At 43.9% G+C, this 22,130-nt stretch overlaps 1 protein-coding gene across 10 annotated transcripts in view; it reads left to right on the top strand.

Moving 5' to 3' along the window:
- BTD (biotinidase) overlaps window positions 1–17,237 on the top strand; it is a 45,791-nt gene extending 28,554 nt beyond the window's left edge. For 7 of the 10 annotated variants that reach the window (XM_054483203.2, XM_054483200.2, XM_054483207.2 and 4 more), the window contains exons 2-4: window positions 6,889–7,153; window positions 13,341–13,490; window positions 15,732–17,237. In XM_054483203.2, the coding sequence (XP_054339178.1) occupies window positions 6,893–7,153; window positions 13,341–13,490; window positions 15,732–16,904 (1,584 nt within the window). In that variant the 5' untranslated portion in view covers window positions 6,889–6,892 and the 3' untranslated portion in view covers window positions 16,905–17,237. Of the gene's footprint in view, window positions 1–4,045; window positions 4,322–4,931; window positions 5,090–6,888; window positions 7,154–13,340; window positions 13,491–15,731 lie in introns of those variants that run through there. The other 3 variants (XM_063661289.1, XM_063661290.1, XM_054483205.2) reach the window with 3 other exon arrangements.
- The last annotated feature ends 4,893 nt before the right edge of the window (window positions 17,238–22,130 follow it).

Below are 22,130 nucleotides of genomic sequence, written 5' to 3'. Positions count from 1 at the left end.
CCAAAGGCTTTTAAAAGCAATACCTTGCTGACACTCATTGAAACTCATTTCAGAGAATTTGACGATGTTTTTTGGAAGCCATAAGCATTCCAGAAGAACAGAGTAGCTAGAAGTGCCCCCACCATTCATGTGTCCCAGGACTGACTGACGGTGGAAAAGCCTTATGTGTGTGTATTTTCCTTGCTGCCTGGTCAAGGTCTCCAATCAATAGTTTAAGATTTTTTCACAGTTCATTTTCAACCACCCAGGATTTCCTTTAACTTTCCTGCAAACTCAAATATGCATTTAAAAATAATCTGTTCCATTTTTGCAGGATATGGTTGAAACATTTTTCAGATTATCTAGTCTACCATATTGCCCCCCACCTTTTTTTAAATCAGGAACTTTATTTAAGCAAAAACCAATAACAACCTGGTTCTTCAGTGGTATTCCTGCCAAGACAAGCACTGAGTCCTTTAACTGACCTGCATCAAATTGTTTAGGGGAGATTTTTCCCTCTAGTTTGAGTGTTTAATGCTTTCTTTGCTGCTTATTTTCACTAAATATGGTAGAAATACTTTGAAATCTGCCCAAATTCCATCAGCCCTATTGAAGAGGCACCTGAGAAATGAAGATGATATTTCTGACTCATAACTTTCTTTGACATAAGGGAACGATAGGAGTCAGAATATAGGATATACACTCCTTTATCTTCTACTCAATTGGTTCTCCAAGTGTGACTCAGACCAGGAGCATCAGCATCACCTTGGAATTTGCCATAAAATGCAGATTCTCCGACCCTATTCCATACCTACTCAATCAAAACTTCCAGGCAGGGGCTCCAGAGATCTGTGTGTTCAAGCCCTCAGGTGACTCTGATGGCATGCTTACATTTGAGACCCTCTGCTCTGGTCTGATCATCCAGAATCTCCCTTGGGAGAGCTACCTTGAAATTTCTGCTTATTTCCCCTGCAGCATATTGAAGACTCCGCAGTGGTTGTTTTGTTTTGTTTTGTTTTGAGACAGAATCTCACTCTGTCGCCCAGGCTGGAGTGCAATGGTGCGATTTGGGCTCACTGCAACCTCTGCTGCCCGGGTTCAAGCGATTCTCCTGCCTCAGCCTCCCGGAATAGCTGAGATTACAGACACGTGCCACCATGCCCGGCAAACTTTTTGGATTTTTAGTACAGACAAGGTTTCACCTCCGCAGTGGTCGTTAAAGCTTGACCACTAAATTGCCCTGGTTCTTCAACATGCACTAGGCAGGCTGGACCAGAAGCCAGGAGACCTGGCTCCCAGTCTCATTATCATTACTAACCAGTCCTGGAGTTTTCCCTCATCATGAAAATGGAATTTTTACCATCTGCTTTCTCTGCTTTGTGTGGCAGGAAGATAAAAAAATAATAATAATGGATATTCAAACGGTTTATATTGCATGTAAAATGCAATGTGGCATTGATTGTAGATCCCTTAATTCAGACAGATTTCCCCACGCAGATGCTGTGTGTCACAGTGGGAATGAGCAGTGTCACTTTTTACGTCCAGTCATATTGTATGAAATTGCAACAAATTCAAAAAGATGCCATCATGGGAGTGTGGTGAATAAAAAACAGCTTTCATGAAACTCAAATCTTGAAAATCAGATGCTTTCTGGGTCTTCTTTAACTGTAAAAGAGATAGATGAAGTATTAGAAATGGAGAAGGAAAGGGGGGAAAAAGCCATCCATTTACTGCTTAAGAATGGCTCTGCTATTGCGATACCTAAGGTCACATGTGTAGCCACTTGGGTTAATGATACTCAGTTTGTCCACGGAGTGGCAGTAGCAACTGTCTGAGAATCAGTCTCAGCTGGGGTTCCTTCTGTCTATAGAAAGTGAAAGACAGACTGTTATTCAAATTCCACATGCAAAAAAGCCTTCTTACATTAAATACCTGGGCATTTCAGGAAGAAGTTTTATTTGACTTAAATTGTGAAGGCGGTTTCTCATTTGAGGAAAAGAAAGATATAACGTGTTTCAGTTGAAATGTCAAGATCCTTTGATTGCACATTTGGTTTCCTAGGATAAATTATTCTAGCCAATGGAGCAGAAACTGGCTAATCAAAGGCACAGTGCACAGTTACACTTCTGTATATCGTTATCTTTTTTTAAAATAATAGCTGGAATTTTTTTGAAAGTGAAATTACAGTTTACCACCTCAACTCAGAGGACATATTAGCTTGATAACTTATTCACAGTTGCTGGTGAGTTCAGGCTTAAATCATCAGCTGCCACTCACAAGTGTTTACACTTGACCTTTCTGAATGAGACATCAAACGTCTTGGTAGTGGGTGGGTTTAAACAAAGCTGCCCACGCGAGAACCATTGTGGAGCTTTTTGTTCCAGGGGCCAGTCACGGACAAGCTCATGACCAGCACACTCAGATGTGACAATCAGATAACAAGAGGCAAGAGAAGACTTTCTGGGAAATAAAAGATCATTTTTGTGATTTCTTTAAATTCAGATCATATAAATTAGGTGGAGATAGACATTATTTCTCCTGTTTATGTAAAAGAATTTAGACAATGAAGTCACGAAATTCATGAGAATAATTTAAAGACTGTTGGAACTTCCCAATGTTTTTCTTGGCATTCGGTCACTACACATAGAAATGTATACTATGCCGATTCCTAATGACTTAGCAGGTCCCTCAGGCTTTGTTCCACAGGATGTGACATTTCCTCTGCCAACTTTTCCTGCCTCCTTTCCTAATCATAGGATTGCTGTTCTCCCTGACAAGTAAAGAATGACAAGATCTTTTATTAAAAAGATGTTTTACATATCTTTTAAAGATTTTTTAATGTATATATCTGCCTCTGAAATTATTAAGAATGCCTTAATAATAATCCCTCTCATTTTATTGCAGAAGACACTATTGTAATAGCATGGCTAGGAAGGAAACACAGCTAATTATTAAGATGACTCATTTAGCAAGGTAGGGAAAAATCCCTTGTGTGTAAAAATATGTAGTGATTGACATGTTACCAAATTTACATGAAATAGATTTCCATGTAATTGAGACTGATTTTTCCTATTAGATGGAAAGAACCTTCCTGATCAGGACTGGTGTTGGGGGAATGTTTTCCTTATGAAATCAGAAGCAGAGTTTCTGTAGGGCCGTCTGAGATCAGGATGCTTACTTCAAGATGCCACTCTGCATCTCTCCCCACCTGCCAAATGTTTCCTGTCTCCCAGATGCTTCCTATTGGCTTATTGTAAGGACTTTGACTTCTACGCTGCATGAACTGGGGAGTGACTGGAAGAGTTTCAGAGGTGCACCTTGGTAGACTCAGGCTTTCTCTGGATCTCATTGGCTGCTCTTATGAGTCCAGAATGGAAGAGGATGAGGACAAATGCAAGGGGATGTTAGGAGACCACTGGGCAGGTCCCTGTCATTTCTCTCTGTGTGATTCCTTTTGCTGCCACTTCCTCCTTGTCCCCTTGGCTCCAGCCCCCTGCTGTCCTTGCTGTTTCTTGCACCAGCCCATGAGGCATGCTCCTGCCTCAGGCTCTCTGCCTGCCGTGCTCTCACCCTCGCAGACCCACGTGACTTCCTCCCGAACCCCCTTCAGGCCTTTGTTCAAACATCACCCTCTCATCGAGGCCTTCCTTGACCACACTGCTTAAAATTGTCCCCCTCGCCTCACCTTACCACCTTCACTGCCTCGTTTCTCCTTTGCACTTAATCACCATCTGACACAGTTATCCAGAGCACGAGCCCCACGAGGAAGGGTCTGTCTTGTCCACTGTTGGACCCCTGACACCTACCCCTGGGGCTGGCCCACAGTTGGGAATTGCATGGCTGTCTGAAGCCAACACCCTCCTGGTTCTGCTGTTCCCTGGAAGTGGGGTTCAGTGCACCCCACGAGCCAAGGCCCTCATCTCAGAGGGTGAACATGGTCGCCTCAACTGTGCATTCACACTGGACCCTTCCTGCAGTTTACTCTCCTATGTCAGATGCCCTTCAATGAAAGCAAGTACATTGCCACCTTGTCACACCTCTAGTTACCATTTTCTTTATGGTCCAGGTCCTGACCAGCTCTAAAGATGGGTCAGCTGCTGTATTTCCAAGAACCCCATGACTTCCAGGGCCCCTTGTTCCCAGGAAGGCCCCACACCCCAGTCGTCCTGTGCATATCCTCACGGGCCAGCACCTGGTAGCTGCTGGAAGGTTTCTGGGGGATGCCTGGGCCCCTCCAGCCCTACCTCTAGGCCTGCCACTTTACAACTGAGAACCTCCCACTACGGCCTGCTGAGCCCTTCAGAGTCCTTGCTGCAGGCCCTGTTTACTTTTTCCTGAGAAGGTATGTGTGATGCCAAAGAGAGAAAAGCAGCATTTGCTAATTTGGGTAAAATGTTTCTTTGGGAAGGGCAAATTGATGTACAGTTGTCCCTCAGTATCTGTTGGGACTGGTTCCAGGACCCCTGTGGATACCAAAACCCTCAGATGCTCAAGTCCCTTATATCAAATGGTGTAGAATTTACATATAACCTAAACACTTCCTCCTGTACACTTTAAATCATCTCTAGATCCCTTACACTACCTAATACAAACTAAATGCTATATAAATAATTGTTATACTGTATTTTTCAAATTGCTATTATTTTTTATTGTTGTGCTATTATTTTTATTGGGCTCCCTCCTCCCCCTCCCACCCCAGTAATTTCAATCCAAGGTTGGTGGAATCCATGGATGCAGAAACAATGGATACTGAGGGCCGGCTGACTAGACCTATTTTTGTTGTAATTACTCATTCTCTTCTACCTCATTAAGCTTGGTTCTTTCAAGCATGAACACCTGGTTGAATCTGCATAACCTCTTATTATCGACCTACCTTTGTTCACACACAAATGATTGCCACTTAGAGCTCTCCTACCAGGCTCCTTTTGTAAAATAAATTTTATTTTCTCCAGATAGAAAGAAATGTGATACCTTGCGGATTTTGCAGTTTCCTCGTTTTGCTGGATTGCAAGTCCCTTAGACATAAACAAATGTTCTGTACCCCGACATCAGTGGTATCCAGCTCTCAGTTGAGAAAGAGATGTAATGTGAATGCCACTCTTGGCCCCAGGTACTCCTCACTTGCCTCCACTGGGGACTGGTTCATACCCTCCTCTCCTGGCCTCAGTTTCCACACCTCTCAGTGAGGCCTTTGCCTTATACTTCAGAAATATTGTCAGCATGACTTTGAAGATTAAAGTTTGCCCCCAAAATCACTCTCTGTTATCATTGTGAAACCAGAGATGGAATGGAAAAATGGGTTTCTGAGACATTTTAAATTATTCCTTGCTTGTCTTTAGAGGCAAAATTCAGATAAGAAAGCTTATCAATTATACTTTTGTTTCTACTCAAAAACTCATGACTGCTCACTCAAAGACTCCTTGTTCTTATCTTAAAACATTGTTTACAGTGTCCCGGATGAATGGCAACAAATCCTGGGGTTTGGTGTTTGGATGGTACATTTATTCCCTGGGGAAAGAAATAACAGTTTGAGAAGGAGCAGGGTTGGGGTGGGAGAGTACTTCTCATTCTGAGGAATATTTAATTTTGCCAAGATGAGCATTCCTAGTTCTTAGTCTGTTGATGAAAAGAACTATGGTTTGTTTCTGGAACTTTCGACAAAAAATAAAGAAATTTGTAGCCTGGGGAATTTGGTTTTAAAATGCAAACACAGGAGTTATGAGTTGAGACTTGGACAGGTGTCATTTTCTTTTTAAAGGGCAGCAATATGATTCTTTGATTTGTCTTTGTTATCTTGACTTTCAATCCGGATTCCTGGGCAGTTGGTCAGCCCCAGGACATCTCCATGGGCAGGTGGCCTGGCCTTGGCACACTACCCAGTAAATCTCTGCCTGAGAGGACGCTTTAGCTGGGAGGCCAGGCTGATTTTTAAAGGCAGAATTGGACTATTTACTCTAAAACACTCAGTAACACACACTGTTTAGAAAGAAACATTCCCATTCTGGGAGGAAGGAGGAGACACACAGAAGTGTCATTTATTTCTAGTCTTTTCTGGTAGAAGCTATGAAGCTGAGTTTACTCTCTGGAAATTTATGGTTTATTTTCTAGAAAATTGCATTTTATCACTGCAAAAAGGATTTTATTTCCAAATGAGTAGGCTTTTGAGCAAGAGTTTTGGAGTCACAGAGACGGGGTTAAGAAAGTGATAATGTGCAATGGCGATTCTCAAGTTCAAGGAGAAAACATGCTTTTATTGGGAGACTTTGCTTGTCTATAAAAGAAAGTAGCTATTGGCATTTATGTAGAAGTCAGCAGTTTCTTGGCACCAAATAAATAGTTTTGTGCTGAAGAAAGGGAGAGTTATCCATAGTATTTATTACTAACCAAAGAAATGCAAGGAGAATTATAATTCATCAGGTTGTGATGGCCAGGAAAGCCAAGCTGTGTTATTAGGGTCGTGACAATCACAGACATTACGGATGGCTGACCTGTAGTGTGTTTGTATGGATAGAAGGCAGAGGGTAGAGCGTGAAATATATCACAGAGTTATGTCAAATAATCTGGATAATTACTACTGCTTAAAATTTAAGTGCACAGCTAGAAAAGTGAGTAGTAACGCACTACAGTCTTGCTGAACACTGGGTAAGAAAATCATAGCAAACGTTGAGTCTGTTTTGGAAATGTTCTAAAACCAGACTATTAACACAGTGAGCCATTTTAAACGTGGCTTGCTACGTGTTTGGAGAGAAACACATACTCTTTTATTAGGAACATGAAACAAACTCTTTGAGCCGCAGTATCACTGCAAGTGAGTTTAATTGCTGGGATTAATAAATCACAGCTGCAAGTGTTAAATTCTTGGCAGGATTCTTTATTCAGCTGTTTTCCCCTTGCCCCATTACATTCCAGATTTATGGTCTGCATTATGTCTGGAGCCAGAAGTAAGCTTGCTCTTTTCCTCTGCGGCTGTTACGTGGTTGCCCTGGGAGCCCACACCGGGGAGGAGAGCGTGGCTGAACATCACGAGGCTGAATATTACATGGCTGCCGTGTACGAGCATCCATCCATCTTGAGTCTGAACCCTCTGGCTCTCGTCAGCCGCCAGGAGGCCTTGGAGCTCATGAACCAGAACCTTGACATCTATGAACAGCAAGTGATGACTGCAGCCCAAAAGGCAAGAATGCTCCTCAGAACCTGAGTTTCTCTCATACAGAGCAAATTGCTCTTTACCCCTTGATCAGTGGTTGGGTAATGCCAGGCTTCCTACCACCCTCTGAAAAATCATCCAGCTAGTTAACCTGAGTTGAATTAGTCAGTTGGATTAGGAGCCTTACCCCTCAGAGAGTGGTCCGTGGACCGGCAGCATCAGCATCCCCTGGGAGCTTGTTAGAAATGCAGAATCTTGGGCCGCACCCCAGACCTGCTGAATCAGAATGTGCATTTCAGCAGGATCCCCAGGTGATGCTTTCACATGGCAAGTATGAGAAGCCCAGGACTAGATCTCCGGTTCCCAAGTGTGGTTGTACGTAAGAATCACCAGGCAAGTGGTAAACAGTATGGTTGCCTGGGTCCCGGAGAGTCCGTTGTAATTGGTGTGGAAGGGGTGTGGACTGGCACTGGGATTGTTTTAAGGCTCCCCAGGGCAGTCTAATGTGCAGAAAAATTTGAAGATGACTGGGCGTGATGACCTCTCTGAGTCATTCAAAGCTTCACTGAAGTAGTAAGCATCTGCAAGAATGCCATTTGCTCCCTTCAGACTGTTTGGGGCTCGTTTCCGGTCTCTATGTCGGACTATGATCAGTCTGAGACCTTCGCCCAGATAGAACTGACCCCAAACTGACAAAGGGAAGGTCAGTGCCAGCCTTTGTGAAGGCTTCCTGGTTGGCCTGAATTTCCTGCTCCCTTCAGGAAGGGTGGGGACAAAGGAGAGGCCCCCCTGGGGGCAAAGAGGGAAATATCAGAGGTTGCCTAAGAAAATGCCCTGCTGGAAAACACAAACCCGAAGGGAAGTTTGGGCTATAACTCTGGTGGCAGGGTGACCAAGCGCAGCTGCTTGAGGAAGCTCTGCTGTGCCTCAACAGGATGTAAACTCATTGTGAGCAACACTTTCCTGCTCTCTGTGAACGTAAAGGGCAGAACCAGCAGGTCCTGCCCCAAACAGTCCCTGCCTTAGAGCAGGGTGGTCAGGATGGCCTGGACAGCCACAGCAATTAAAAAATTGCAACCTTTTAAAATTTTAGTCTATAATATATATACAAAGGCTATGTGTATTGGGTGGGGGGTTGTTTGGGGGCAGGGGGTGTGTATGTGTGTATAACATGATGTTGAAAGGGAACTTGAAGACTTGGTCCAGCTTCTTTTTTTTTCAACCAAGATCAACTTTTGCAAGGGTGACACTTTAGTCCCAACCTGACATACGGTTTCTCCTTGAACGCCTTCAGTGGCTCAGACTCACAGGTCCATTTGTTCCAATGGTGGGAACTTCTGGACAGGTCTTCCTTTCAATGAGCAGCAGTCAGCCTCCCCGTAACTGCCACCATGATTCTATCCTCAGAGCTAAAGGGAGCAGGACCGTGTCCTTTATCACAGCATGCCATCTTCTCCACCTTTGAGGACAGCTGTCATGATCCCCCCGGCATCTGTCCCCCAGGCTATATCCTCAGTCCCTTCCACAGTTCCTTAGGAGACTCAGTTTCCAAACCTTCTACTAAAGACTTCCACGTTTTCTCTGTGCTCAGAACTGTATGCAGCTATCCCGATTCTGTCTAATAAGGGCAGGATGGAGAACTGTCACCTGTCTCATTCTAGATGTTGTCCCCAGAAAACTGCTGGCAGCCACATGTCTCATTATGGGTGTATAAGGCACTTGCTGTCAACTAAAACACCTTTTCACATGAGCAGACACACATGCTGCCATTGCCATCCTGTATTTATAAAGGTGATTGATTTAAGCTGAGGGCAAGACTTCACATTTATGCTGTTAAATTTCATCATTCCAGCCTGTTGGGCTATTTAGGGATCTTTACTGACATCCCAAGTATCAGTTACCTTTACGTCATTCACACATATGATACACACCTCATTTATGTCTATGCTGAAGTCAGTGTAAAAAAACCCCAGGCTGTGCCCTCAGACCTCCTGGTGACACTGATCTCCTAGAGGGCAGGCATTCTCTTGATAGAGATGTTTGCCTGCATGGCACTGAGTCCAGCACCTGAAATGTCATCTGTCTCTTGCTTCCCTCCCCTGCCCACCGGACCATTCTGAGACATTTGGCAAATGACACACTGAAACCTAGACTGTGACTGTAGAATTCTCCTGCATTCAGCTTTCAATAATCTGCCCCCAAAGGAAACACTTAACACGGTTTTGTTGAACCCATGCCAGCTGCACAGCATCACTCCGTCTCTATTTGTTTTCTAGGAGCCAGGCTGAAGCTGTTGATATGATCACTTTTAGAATTTACAGATATCTCAGTTCCCATACGTGGTTATATGTGTTTTGTTTGTTTGCTTTCCAGCAGTACTTTTATTTTTCCTTACATGATGACGTGTTGCTGGGGCCTAATGTTCTCACATAACAGTAGAAAACCAAAATTTGTTGTCGTCTCTTTAAAGAATCGAGAATTGCGTACAGAAAAACCTTACGTAAATTAAAAAGATGAGTACATTTACAGGTGTAAATGCAAACCACTTTCAACTCAGACAAGTAACAGCCCACAGTGTTCTGGCAGAAAACATCAGCTAAGAAAGGAAAATGGGTCCTAAGTCTTGGACTTTCCAACCCTTACAGACCGGCAGCACAGAAACAACTGGTTCAGGAGCCCTTGCCAGCCTCTAGAGAAATCCCAGAACATGCAGCCCTGACATATTAATACCCTGCACAGATCAGAGACTGCTGGCCATGCAGACTCACCAAGCCACAGACTTGTCTTCCACAAGCACTTTATTAGCCACAAAGTGAGCAGGCCACATGTACTAAGGGTCGAAATCAAAGATACATACAGGGTATTAAGCAAATCTGGTTATATGTTTTAAAGCAACTTCTAAGACAAATCGATGGCAAGTTTGTGTGAAAGCTTTATATCAAAGTTGTTATAAGAGGTTCCTGAGCAAACCAATTGAAATACGGTCATGCATTGCTTAATGACAAGGATATATTCTGAAAGGATGCATCATTAGGCCATTGTGTCATTGTGCATGCATCATGGCATGTACTTACACAAACCTATATGGTACGGCCTACTACACACCTAGGCTATATGGTATGGCCCATTGTTCCTAGGCTGTAAACCTTTACAGCATGTTACTGTACTGAACACTGTAGGCAGTTGTAACAAGTGGTAAGCATTTGTGTATGTAAACATATAAAAGGTACAATAAAAATTCAGTATTATAATCTTATGGGACCACCATCACATATGTGGTCTGTCATTGACCACAGTGTCATTATGCAGTGCGTGACTATATTTCTGTCTCAGTAGGGGCATTCATAGGGGAAAAACAGAGTCCAGTTTCAAGATGATTAGGCTGGGCAGTCACTTGGGATTGTAACCTTCATTCCTCAGAAGGAAGGGGTTCTGGATCTAATTGAGGTCTACCAGAAAATTGCTGAAGCCATTTATCAGGAATGCAACTTACTTCCTAGATAGGATTACTCATCACATCAGACCCAAAATTTTGCCCCAGCTCAGGTATGTATACATAATTTAAATGTTGTTCCCCATGAAAAACCATTCAGTGCTCTCAAAGTTTTGTTTTTAATAAAGAAAAATGTCTATCCAAATATAATTTTCAAAAATCTGAAAAGATGACTCATACAAATATAGAATGAATAAAGCTTTTATTTAATTCATTAATTAAGGAACCAGTAAGATGGTAAAGCCTGTTCAAAGGAAAACTCGAGGAATGGAAATGTGTATATCAGTCAGTCCAGTGATTGTTGAAATGAATTTCCTAATAGATGCAAAACTGGATAATGTCCTATAGGGCAAAACAATTGTAATCTTTGAGGTGATCTTTTAAATAACAAAGTCAAACAGTGGTACATTCTCTAGCTAATTAAAGAATAATTGAGTGAGCCTATTAAACAGTACCCTAGTATAATTTGGAAAGGCTGCATCTCCATCTTGCCTTATTTTTAGGTTTGAGATAATTTTTCTTTACATGGTCATTGCTAAGTGTGCAATGAGATGATACGGTACTGGAAGGAACATACATTGGTATAGTATTTCTGGAAAGCAGTTTGGCAGTGTGTGTTAAGAACTTAAAAGTTTAATTTTTAGGCCAGGTGCTGTGGCTCATGCCTGTAATCCCAGCACTTTGGGGGGCCAAAGCGGGCGGATCACTTGAGGCCAGGAGTTTGAAACCAGCCTGATGGTGAAACCCCATCTCCACTAAAAATACAAAATTTAGCCAGGTGTGGTGGCCCATGTCTGTAATCTCAGCTACTCAGGAGGCTGAGGCATGAGAATTACTTGAACCCAGGAGGCGGAGATTGCAGTGAGCCAAGATCACAACACTGCACTCCAGCTTGGGCGACAGACCAAGACTCTCTCTCAAAAAACAAAACAAAACTTAAAACTCTAATTTTTATACCCTTTGATCCAGTAATTTCACTTGTAAGACTTTATTCCAAAGAAATAATCAAAAGATGCAATCGAAGATTTGTGTGAAGTGTATAAATGCAATAAGTGTTTTGAGCACACTATGCAGATGGGCACCACAGTTTTCTTTTTATTACAAAAAGTTGGGAACACTTCAAATTCCAATAATAGAGGATAAACTATGGCGTCCTCCTAAATATGATGTGGTCCCATTACAATGTATTTTTGAAAGTTGTTTTTTTTTTCCTTTTTTTTTGTGATGGAGTTTCACTCTGTCACCCAGGCTGGAGTGCAATGGTGTGATCTCGGCTCACCGCACCCTCTGCCTCCCGGGTTCCAGTGATTCTCCTGCCTCAGCCTCCTGAGTAGCTGGGGTTACAGGTGCCCACTACCATGCCTGGCTAATTTTTGTATTTTTAGTAGAGACAGGGTTTCATCATGTTGGGCAGGCTGGTCTTGAACTCCTGAGCTCAGGTGATCTGCCCACCTGGGCCTCCCAAAGTGCTGGGATTACAGGCGTGAGCTGCCATGCTTGGCCGTATTTTTTAAAGTTCTTGATGAGGAAAGTCAAGATGTAAATCCATATATTTATTATTATCTCCATTATATACACACATACACGTATACAGAGAGAAAAAATAGTGAAAATAACCAAAATATTAATAATAAGTATCTGTGTTATAGAATTATGATTGTTTTTTCCCCGTTTTCCAAATTTTCTACAGTAAAACTTTTGAAGCTTTTATAACCAGGAAAAAAATTTAAAAGTTTGCAATGCATTCCAGAAATAAGTGTCTCAAACTTTGCTAATTTGAATTATTTATGCCTTCTCTGCCTGCCTTCTCCACCTTCCTCCCTGGGGCTGGTGTTCCCAGCTTGACATTTTAAACCCTGTAAGTGGAGAGCAGTGGAAGAATGATGCCCCAGCCCTGAGAGCTGAGGGCTGCCCTGTTTGTTTGTATTTTCTTAGGTTGCTGTAGATGTCACAGGGAGTCCCGGGCTGTGACAGCCCGGGAGCACAGGGTGTTGCCAGGTGTGGGAAAAGGCCTTTAGGGTGGTCAGAGTCCCAAAGGGAGCCTCCTAATTCCCAGTTGGAGAATGGAGATTTCAAGCGAGTTCTTGTTTCCAGGCTGAGATCAACACACTTGCCTCTTACCCACTGGCCCAGTAGGTCCTAACCTTGGCTACAAATGAGAATCACCCGGGGGACTTTTAACAAACACTGTTGCCAGTATCCCACCCCCAATCAAATCAGACTTTGTAGGGGTGGGCCCCAGCATCAGTGGTTTTTCAGAAGTTCCCCAACTGATTTAGATGCACAGTGAAAGTTGACAACCACCAGACTGAAGATACCACATGTGTTAATGGGCCCAATGTATTCAAGGCCCAGTAGTCGGCCCCATCTGCCCTGGTACCCTAAGAACTCTAAATCCTTTCTAGCTATTTGCTTGTCAAACTCCTGAGCTTACTTTCAACGAAGCTTACGCATTCCCTCCTTCCCTCACGTGACCCCAGGCACAGTTAATGGTTGTTCCTAGAGGACTTTGTCTTTGTTCCTTGGGGATCAGGTGAAGTGAGACAGCATCCCCAAGACTAAGAACTCTGAGGAGAGTAAAGACACCATCTCTGCGCCTCTGGTTCCTGCTACAGAGTAACTTCCTGATGGTTGCCAAAAGAATGAACAGAAGAATGAATGAATGCAGCGGTGCTTCCTGCCATCTGATAACAGACTATTCTTTGATGTTTTCATTTTCAGGGTGTACAGATTATAGTGTTTCCAGAAGATGGCATTCATGGATTCAACTTTACAAGAACATCCATTTATCCATTTTTGGACTTCATGCCGTCTCCCCAGGTGGTCAGGTGGAACCCATGCCTGGAGCCTCACCGCTTCAGTGACACAGAGGTGATTCCTGCCTTTTTCCTCAGTAGGCTGAGGGTACACAGAGGTGAACTAAGTCAGGGACCAGAGCTGTGACATGTTAACTAAGATTGATAGGAGACCTTAAGATCCCAAAAATCCAACCCAAACTCCCAAAGATCCATATGCCACATGTTCATTCCATTAAAGAATGTCTGACGTTACAAGGCACTTATTCATCTATGGATCTTTCCATTTATTAATTACACAAGAAATACAGGAATGTATACTTAAACCAAACCAAAAGTAAAAAAAGAAAAAGTTCATCTTCACCACAGCCTGCTCCTCATCCCATGCCCTTGCTTAGAGAAACTGCCATCAACAATTTGATGTGCATTCAGCTGTATTCTTTTCTATGCATTTCATAGTTATTGACATCCTCTTTTTTTTTTGTTTTGTTTTTTTTTGAGATGGAGTCTCACTCTGCCACCCAGGCTGGAGCGCAGTGGCGCGATCTCAGCTCACTGCAACCTCCACCTTCGTGGTTCATGCCATTCTCCTGCCTCAGGCTCCCGAGTATCTGGGACTACAGGCACCCACCACCATGCCCGGCTAATTTTTTCTGTGTGTATATTTTTAGTAGAGACGGGGTTTCACCGCGTTAGCCAGGATGGTCTCGATCTCCTGACCTCGTGATCTGTCCACCTCGGCCTGCCAAAGTGCTGGGATTACAGGCATGAGCCACCGCGCCTGGCCTTGACATCCTCTTTTTAAGCATACTATATGCTTATTCATTTTAAATTTTTGCTATTATATTTTTGTAAACATGTTCAAGTTTTTCTGTAAAATAAAATTTTTAGAAATGAAATCCCTCTGGCCAGGTGCGGTGGCTCACACCTGTAATCCCAGCTACTTGGGAGGCTGAGGCAGGAGAATCGCTTGAACTTGGGAGGCAGGAGTTGCGGTGAGCCAAGATCACACCACTGCATTCCAGCCTGGGCAACAGGAGCAAAACTCTGCCTCAAAAAAAAAAAAAAAAAAAAAAAAAAAAAGAAATGGAATCCCTCAAAGGATATGTACATTTTAAATTATATTAAAGAGTACCAAATTTCCGCCTTAAAAAACTTTGATTTCACTTTACAGCCCCAGTCATACAGTATGAGTGCCTCTTTTTCCATCCTTTGGTTAACGCAAGATAGAATAATCTTTTGAGCCTGGGCACAGTGCTTCACATCTGTAATCCCAGCATTTTGGGAGGCCAAGGCTGGCGGATAGCTTGAGCTCATGAGTTCGAGACCAGCCTGGCCAACGTGGTGAAACCTCATCTCTACAAAAAATACAAAAATTAGCTGGGTGTGGTGGTGCATGCCTGTAGTCCCAGCCACTCAGAAGGCTGAGATAGGAGGATGGCTTGAGCCTGGGAGGCGGAGGTTGCAGTGAACCAAGATTATGCCACTGCACTCCAGCCTGGGCGACAGAGCCAGACCCTGCCTCAAAAAAAAAGAAAAAGAATAATATTTTGAATTTTTGCCAGTCTTATGAAGGTGAGAAATGATAGCTATCTCATTGTTGTAATTTGCACTTCTCTCTCACTAATGAGATTGAGCATCTTTTGAGATGTTCGTGGGTCATTTTTCTTTGTTCTTCTATGAATCACCTGTTTATATCCTTTGCACATTTTCAGTAGTGGTTGCTTTTTTCTTATTGATTTATGATAGCTGTTTATTATGGATAAATATAAGTACTTTTATATTTAAAAATTGTGAGAGCCAAGTACAATGGTGTACACCTATATTCCCAGCTTCTTAGGAGGCTGAGACGAGAGGATTGCTTGAGGCCAAGAGTTTGAGTCCAGCCTGGGCAATATAACAAGACCCTGTCTCTGAAAAAAAAAAAAAAAGAAAGAAAGAAAGAAGAGGAAGCAAAAGGAAGGATTTTAAAAAGTCATTTATTTTATTTTATTTATTTATTTATTTATTTATTTATTTTGAGACGAAGTCTCGCTCTGTCACCCAGGCTGGAGTGCAGTGGTGCTATCTCGGCTCACTGCAAGCTCCGCCTACTGGGTTCACGTGATTCTCCTGCCTCAGCCTCCCGAGTAGCTGGGACTACAGGCACCCACCACTACGCCCTGCTAATTTTTTGTATTTTTAGTTGAGATGGGGTTTCACCGTGTTAGCCTGGGTGGTCTCAATCTCCTGACCTCAGGATCCGCCCGCATCGGCCTCCCAAAGTGCTCGGATTACAGGCAAAAAACTCATTTATTTACACCTTTTTTTCCTCTAGGTGCTCCAGCGCCTGAGTTGTATGGCCATCAGGGGAGATATGTTCTTGGTGGCCAATCTTGGGACAAAACAGCCTTGTCATAGCAGTGACCCAAGATGCCCAAAAGATGGGAGATACCAGTTCAACACAAATGTCGTGTTCAGCAATAATGGAACCCTTGTTGACCGCTACCGTAAACACAACCTCTACTTTGAGGCAGCATTTGATGTTCCTCTTAAAGTGGATCACATCACCTTTGATACCCCCTTTGCTGGCAGGTTTGGCATCTTCACATGCTTTGATATATTGTTCTTTGACCCTACCATCAGACTCCTCAGAGACTACAAGGTGAAGCATGTTGTGTACCCAACAGCCTGGATGAACCAGCTCCCACTCTTGGCAGCAATTGAGATTCAGAAAGCTTTTGCTGTTGCCTTTGGCATCAACGTTCTGGCAGCTAACGTCCACCACCCAGTTCTGGGGATGACAGGGAGTGGCATACACACCCCTCTGGAGTCCTTTTGGTACCATGACATGGAAAATCCCAAAAGTCACCTTATAATTGCGCAGGTGGCCAAAAATCCAGTGGGTCTCATTGGTGCAGAGAATGCAACAGGTGAAACGGACCCATCCCATAGTAAGTTTTTAAAAATTTTGTCAGGTGATCCGTACTGTGAGAAGGATGCTCAGGAAGTCCACTGTGATGAAGCCACCCAGTGGAACATGAATGCTCCTCCCACATTTCACTCTGAGATGATGTATGACAATTTCACCCTGGTCCCTGTCTGGGGAAAGGAAGGCTATCTCCATGTCTGTTCCAATGGCTTCTGTTGTTATTTACTTTACAAGAGGCCCAGCTTATCCAAAGAGCTGTATGCCCTGGGGGTCTTTAATGGGCTTCACACAGTACATGGTACTTACTACATCCAAGTGTGTGCCCTGGTCAGGTGTGGGGGTCTTGGCTTTGACACCTGTGGACAGGAGATCACCGAGGCCACAGGGATATTTGAGTTTCACCTGTGGGGCAACTTCAGTACTTCCTATATCTTTCCTTTGTTTCTGACCTCAGGGATGACCCTAGAAGTCCCTGATCAGCTTGGCTGGGAGAATGACCACTATTTCCTGAGGAAGAGTAGGCTGTCCTCTGGGCTGGTGACGGCGGCTCTCTATGGGCGCTTGTATGAGAGGGACTAGGAAAAGTATGTGGTCTGTGGGGCGGACTCTGGCCATCATGTTGCAGCCTTGCACTTCCACAGGCTATAAGCCCTGGGACCACCTTTCTGCCTTGAGGGCAGGAGCCCACTTCTGTGGCACCAGATTCCACCCTGGGAACTGTGGAACAAGTAGGAGAGGCAGATTCCCTCAGTGTCTTCCTCTTAAACCTCAATCATCGAAACATTAGGAGATATTTTCTATTCACATTTATCTTTTTCAAGCCACATCTTCCTCTAACAAATCTCTCAGTATGCGATTGGTCTCAAGCTAAAACAAAAATAAATATCAGTTTATATTTTACACATCCGCAAAGCAGTGGCTTGGGTTTTTTTTTTAATCTTGTTGATCAAGTGACACCCAGGACATGTAAATATTTCATAAGCCTTAAACATTTTCTGAGGTAAGAAACAAGCTCTCAAAGCAAAAGCTCAATTAGAAATGGCCCCCTGTGGGGAACCTTCCCATCCTGGTCAACCAGAACTCTATCCAGATGAAATGGCAATGCTAGCGCCACCAGCAACATCAGAAACGTAGACCTTAAAGCGGCTTTTAAAAATAGAAAAGAAGTGTTCCTCACATCTGCCAGTAATGGAATTTTCTGTCAGTAAATGGAATGTGTAGGCAGGACCTGGAATAACTGGAGAGAGTGCAGCGCTTCGGGGTGAAGGGCGGGTGGGGACTGGAAATGTTGAGACGGGGGCAGCCATGGGAAGGTATCAGTAATAGAATTCTTTCTGTACGACACAGCTCATCCAGGGATTCCAGGGACCTTAATAAATCACGGTAGCTTTGGGCAAGAGTTGGGCATGTTGCCCGACTGTGCAGGATGGATTGATGCTGGTATAATTTGATCTGGAGCCCTATAGAGGATCTCCTTGCTTTGCAGCGATGCCTGGCACCCCATAGAGATAAGTTGCAGGGACTGCCGTGAAGGGCATGAAGGGTGGCCCACTTTAGTCATGCATTTATTCAATCAGCCAACAGGCACAGAGCAGGAGCTTCCCATGTTAGGAATTCCAGATGCAAAATTATCAGATTCAATATGGTGAAGACATTTTTAGGCCACTGATTTCTGTGTAATTTCTGTCCAACATTTCAAAGCCATTTTAAAAAGGATTTTGACTGCATGCCTAGTAGCTGTTTCAGATCATTTTTTAAGTGCAGAATGGATAATTAGTCTTCAGTGATTTGCCTCTTAAATGTGGCCATTTAGTTTGAACTCCTTTTTAGTTTTTTTAAACAGTATATGCTTAAACATCACACAATTTTATAAAGCAAGAAAAATGAAATGATCTCCCTATTCCCCCACAGTGTAGGCCTCCAGATCCTTTTCTGGCTTTTAGGCAGGACAATTAACAACATGGATTCTCCAGTCAGACTGATGGGGTTTCCATGCATGGCCTCAGCGTTTACTCCTCACTGGGGAGACCTTGGGCCTCGGTTTTTTATTCATAGAATGCATGTTGAATAAACCATGTGGGAAAAAGCAGAGCCAGCACCAGCCCCTGCTGACTCACTGATCCCTCGAAAAGGTCTGGGATGAGTCAAGTCTTCAGGGAATAAGCAGGAAGGACTTGGAATTCCTGAGCAAGCCCTGGGTTCCCCACGCCCTAGGAAGTCCCTCTGGAAGGGGAGCAGGACCTCTCCCACCAGATGACAGAGTTCGCTTTCCCGCCCACTGCAGCTCCCACCAGGCGTGAGCTGGCAGGCCAGAAGCGGCCCCAGATGTGGCTATCCACCGCCCAGTCTGCTTCCCTGCCTCAAACCCCAGGGAGACAGAAATTACCTAAAAATGCATATCATTGCTTTATGCCAAGATGATTCAAATAAGCCTGAGAAAGAGAGGCCAGCGCTAAATACAGACTTGGCAGAACTACTTCACCCAGTAAACATCTAATCAGCACCTGCAGGATCCTCATTCCGCCCTTCTGGGCAGAGCACCACGAACTTTCCCTGAGTTATTTTCTACCAACAATTTAGAATGAATTGCTCATGAAGTAGAAATGAGGGGGAAAGCAACTAATGGTGGTAGAACAAAGTAATTTTTACAATTAAAAGAAGTAGCTGCCAGATGACAGAACAAAGTACAGGACGGGAAAATAAATCATTTTCAGGGAAAAAATATATCTATGACTAATGGTTGTGATATGTTTTTGTCGATTGTGATCCTGAAATTCAGGAAACAAATGGCAATCTTGACCACAACATGGAGACAGGAAATCAAGTGCATTTTTGGCTAAACCAGACTTGGGGGAAGTAGCTTGGTTTGCGTGGTTTCTCATGTAGGTGCAGCTGTGCTTTTCTGTGGTTTTTCTCACACGGGAAGTGAGAGGCACAGTGAGCTGTATTCACACTGGATTTAAAAGCCCTGTTCTTAGAGAGGAAAAAACCAGGCCTCCTCACAGACTGCCAAGTCCCAGCGCCCACCACGTCTGCTCTCAAGACACAAGCCTGTCCAGAGCCCCTGCTGAGGGAAACCCACCCAGGCCACTTTTCCCCACAGGTGGCCCTGCTTGGTACCTGTGCCCCCACCCCCCAGCCATGGTATATTGAACCAGGAGGAGGCACCCAGCCCAAGGCCAGCCAATCAGAGCACTGGCTAGTAGCCCAGGAGTCCTGGCACAGAAGATCTGCTCAGAGAGGACCGATGGTGAGTCAGCCGCTCCGATTCTCAATGAAACTCAGAACTGCTCAACTGAAATGACCACTCAAAGAACAATTTCTCAACAAAGTGGATTTATATAGGACAAAATAGAAAGGCATAAAAGTATGAAATGTTTTGTGCACAAAGGCCTAGATTTGAGACAAGAGCTGATGTGGCCTCAGGATCTGTGGGTAGGACTGCTGGGGGCCATGTTGCTTCTCAGGCCAGAGAAAGGTCCTGGTCTCCTGGCTTCAGTCTTTCATTCCCTAACCTCCCTTTGAATGTTAGTTACCTATTCCCACATAACAAATTGCCCAAAAACTTAATGGCTTAAAACAAGCATGGACATCGTTAATTCACTCAGTTCTGTGGGGCAGGAAAGCAGGTCTCTCATGAGGCTACCGTCAAGATGTCAGCCAAGGTGACAGTCAAGATATCAGCCAAGGCTGCAGCCGGTTGAAGGCCTCACTGGATTTGGAGAATATTATTGATTGAATTGCGTCTTCCCCAAAAAAGATACGTTGTAGTCCTAACCCCTAATAGCTCAGAATGTGGCCTTATTTGGAAATAGGGTCTTTGCAGATGCAATGAAGATATAAGTTAAGATGAGGTCACACTAGAGTAACTGGGCCCTTAATCCAATATGACATGTCCTTATCAGAAGAGGAGAAGACACACACACAGGGAGAAGATGACTGTGTGACAACAGGGGCAGAGATCACAGGGATGCCTCTACCAGACAAGGCACACCAGAAATTGCTTGCCAACAAACACCAGAAATTAGAAGAGGCAAGAAGCGACCCCCCACACACAACCCACCCCTGCAGGTTTCAGAAGAAGCATAGCTCTGCCAACACCTTGATTTTGGATTTCCAGCTTCCACAACTATGAGACAATAAGTTTCTGTTGTTTGAAGCCACCCAGTTCAGGGTACTTTGATATGGCAGACCTAGGAAACAAATACAGAGGGTCACTTGCAAAATGGCCCATTCACACAGCTGGCAAGTTGGTGCTGGCTGCTAGCAGGAGGTCTCAGTTCCTCACCACACTGGTCTTTCCATAGGGATAGCTGAGTGTCCTCATGATGTGGCCCCTGGCTTCCCCTGAAGCAAGTGAACCAAGAGAGCACAGGTGGAGCCATGATGTCTTTTATGATCTAGTCTCAGAAGTCACACTGCATCATTTGGCACCATCTTATTGAGTTACACAGGTCAGCCCTGCTCCCTATGGAAAGAGACAGAGGGTGTTAGATGCCCAGAGGTGAACCTCATTGGGTACCATCCTGCAGATGGGCTACCACTCTGCTCAATCCAAATCACAGCTCTCCCGTTTCTCACCTCCCAACAGTTCCTGTTCCTCAGGCCAAAGTTCACATTCTGCACAGCCTCAGCTCCACCTGACCTCTGAGCTCACATGATGGCCCTTACTGTGAACCTGGGTTTCTGGTCCAGCCATAGCTACTTCTTTAAGCTCCTCCAGTGTGCTGAGCACAATCTGGCCCCTGTACTGTTGTCTGCTTGAAATGGTGTCTTCTGATGAACACTCATCCATCCTTCAAGGTCTATTCTCTCATCACAGCTTGTGACTCTTCCGCTTATTGAACTGGTGTTTCCCATTCCCAGTTCCCAGAGCCCTTTCTCATTGAACTATTTATCTGAGTTCTCTCTGCCGGAACATGAGCCATGCGTAGAGTAGCCACCTAGTAGTGAGTGACAGCTCTGTGCTGGATGCACATAAATGGTCTCCCTTAACTTCCATGAGCCCTAAAGGTCTGCTACAGCTATTTTACAGATGGGGAAAACTGACAGAGAGATATTAATGAATTGCCCACATGCAAATATGTGCTGAGTCTTGGGTTTGCATCTTCTTTATAGTGACTCCACGGAGACCCACCCTCTAAGACCAGAGCCAGTGTCCTATTCATCTGTTGTCTCTGCTGCGTTCAGCATGGCGCTGTCTTGGCTTACAAAATCTGCTTTATGCTTGCTGACTGCTGAATGAATGAATGAATGAATGAATGAATAGGTAGTCACAAAGAATGTTTAGAATGTTTCTCAGACAGGCTGAGAAAAAAACCAACAAAACCTTATTTCCGTTTGGAAAGTTTTTTTATTTTTGTGTTTAGTACTGAAGTAAAACAAAAATCTGAATTAACAGCTGCCCTGTTAAAAATGAAATTACCAATATATGAACTGTAGGCATCATGCATATATAATTTTTTTGTAGATAACTTTTCTTCTCATTTTCCTTCTCCTTCTCCTCTTCATCTTTTTCTTTCTGTTTGAGCAAAAAAAAAAAGAGAATATATTAACTCATAACTGGGGAGTCTAAGAATAAATTATCTTCAGGCATTGCTGAATCCAGGGGCTCAAATGGTGTCTCTGGACACAGTATCGCACTCTACTCTGCACTCTTCTTTATCATTTTCTCCCACAGACAGACTCTCCGTGTAGTTACAACAATGGCCATGACAGTTCTAGGCTTCATCTGCCCCTCTCAGCAACTCTAGAGAAGAAGCTCCTCTTTTTACACAGTCCCTAATAAAAGTCTCAGAGCTGAAC

Source organism: Pongo pygmaeus, chromosome 2 (genome assembly GCF_028885625.2).
Source record: "Pongo pygmaeus isolate AG05252 chromosome 2, NHGRI_mPonPyg2-v2.0_pri, whole genome shotgun sequence".
NCBI classification, from domain to species: domain Eukaryota; kingdom Metazoa; phylum Chordata; class Mammalia; order Primates; family Hominidae; genus Pongo; species Pongo pygmaeus.
The sequence above is the reverse complement of the archived record's forward strand: the minus strand, read 5'-3'. Positions and strand labels throughout refer to the sequence as shown.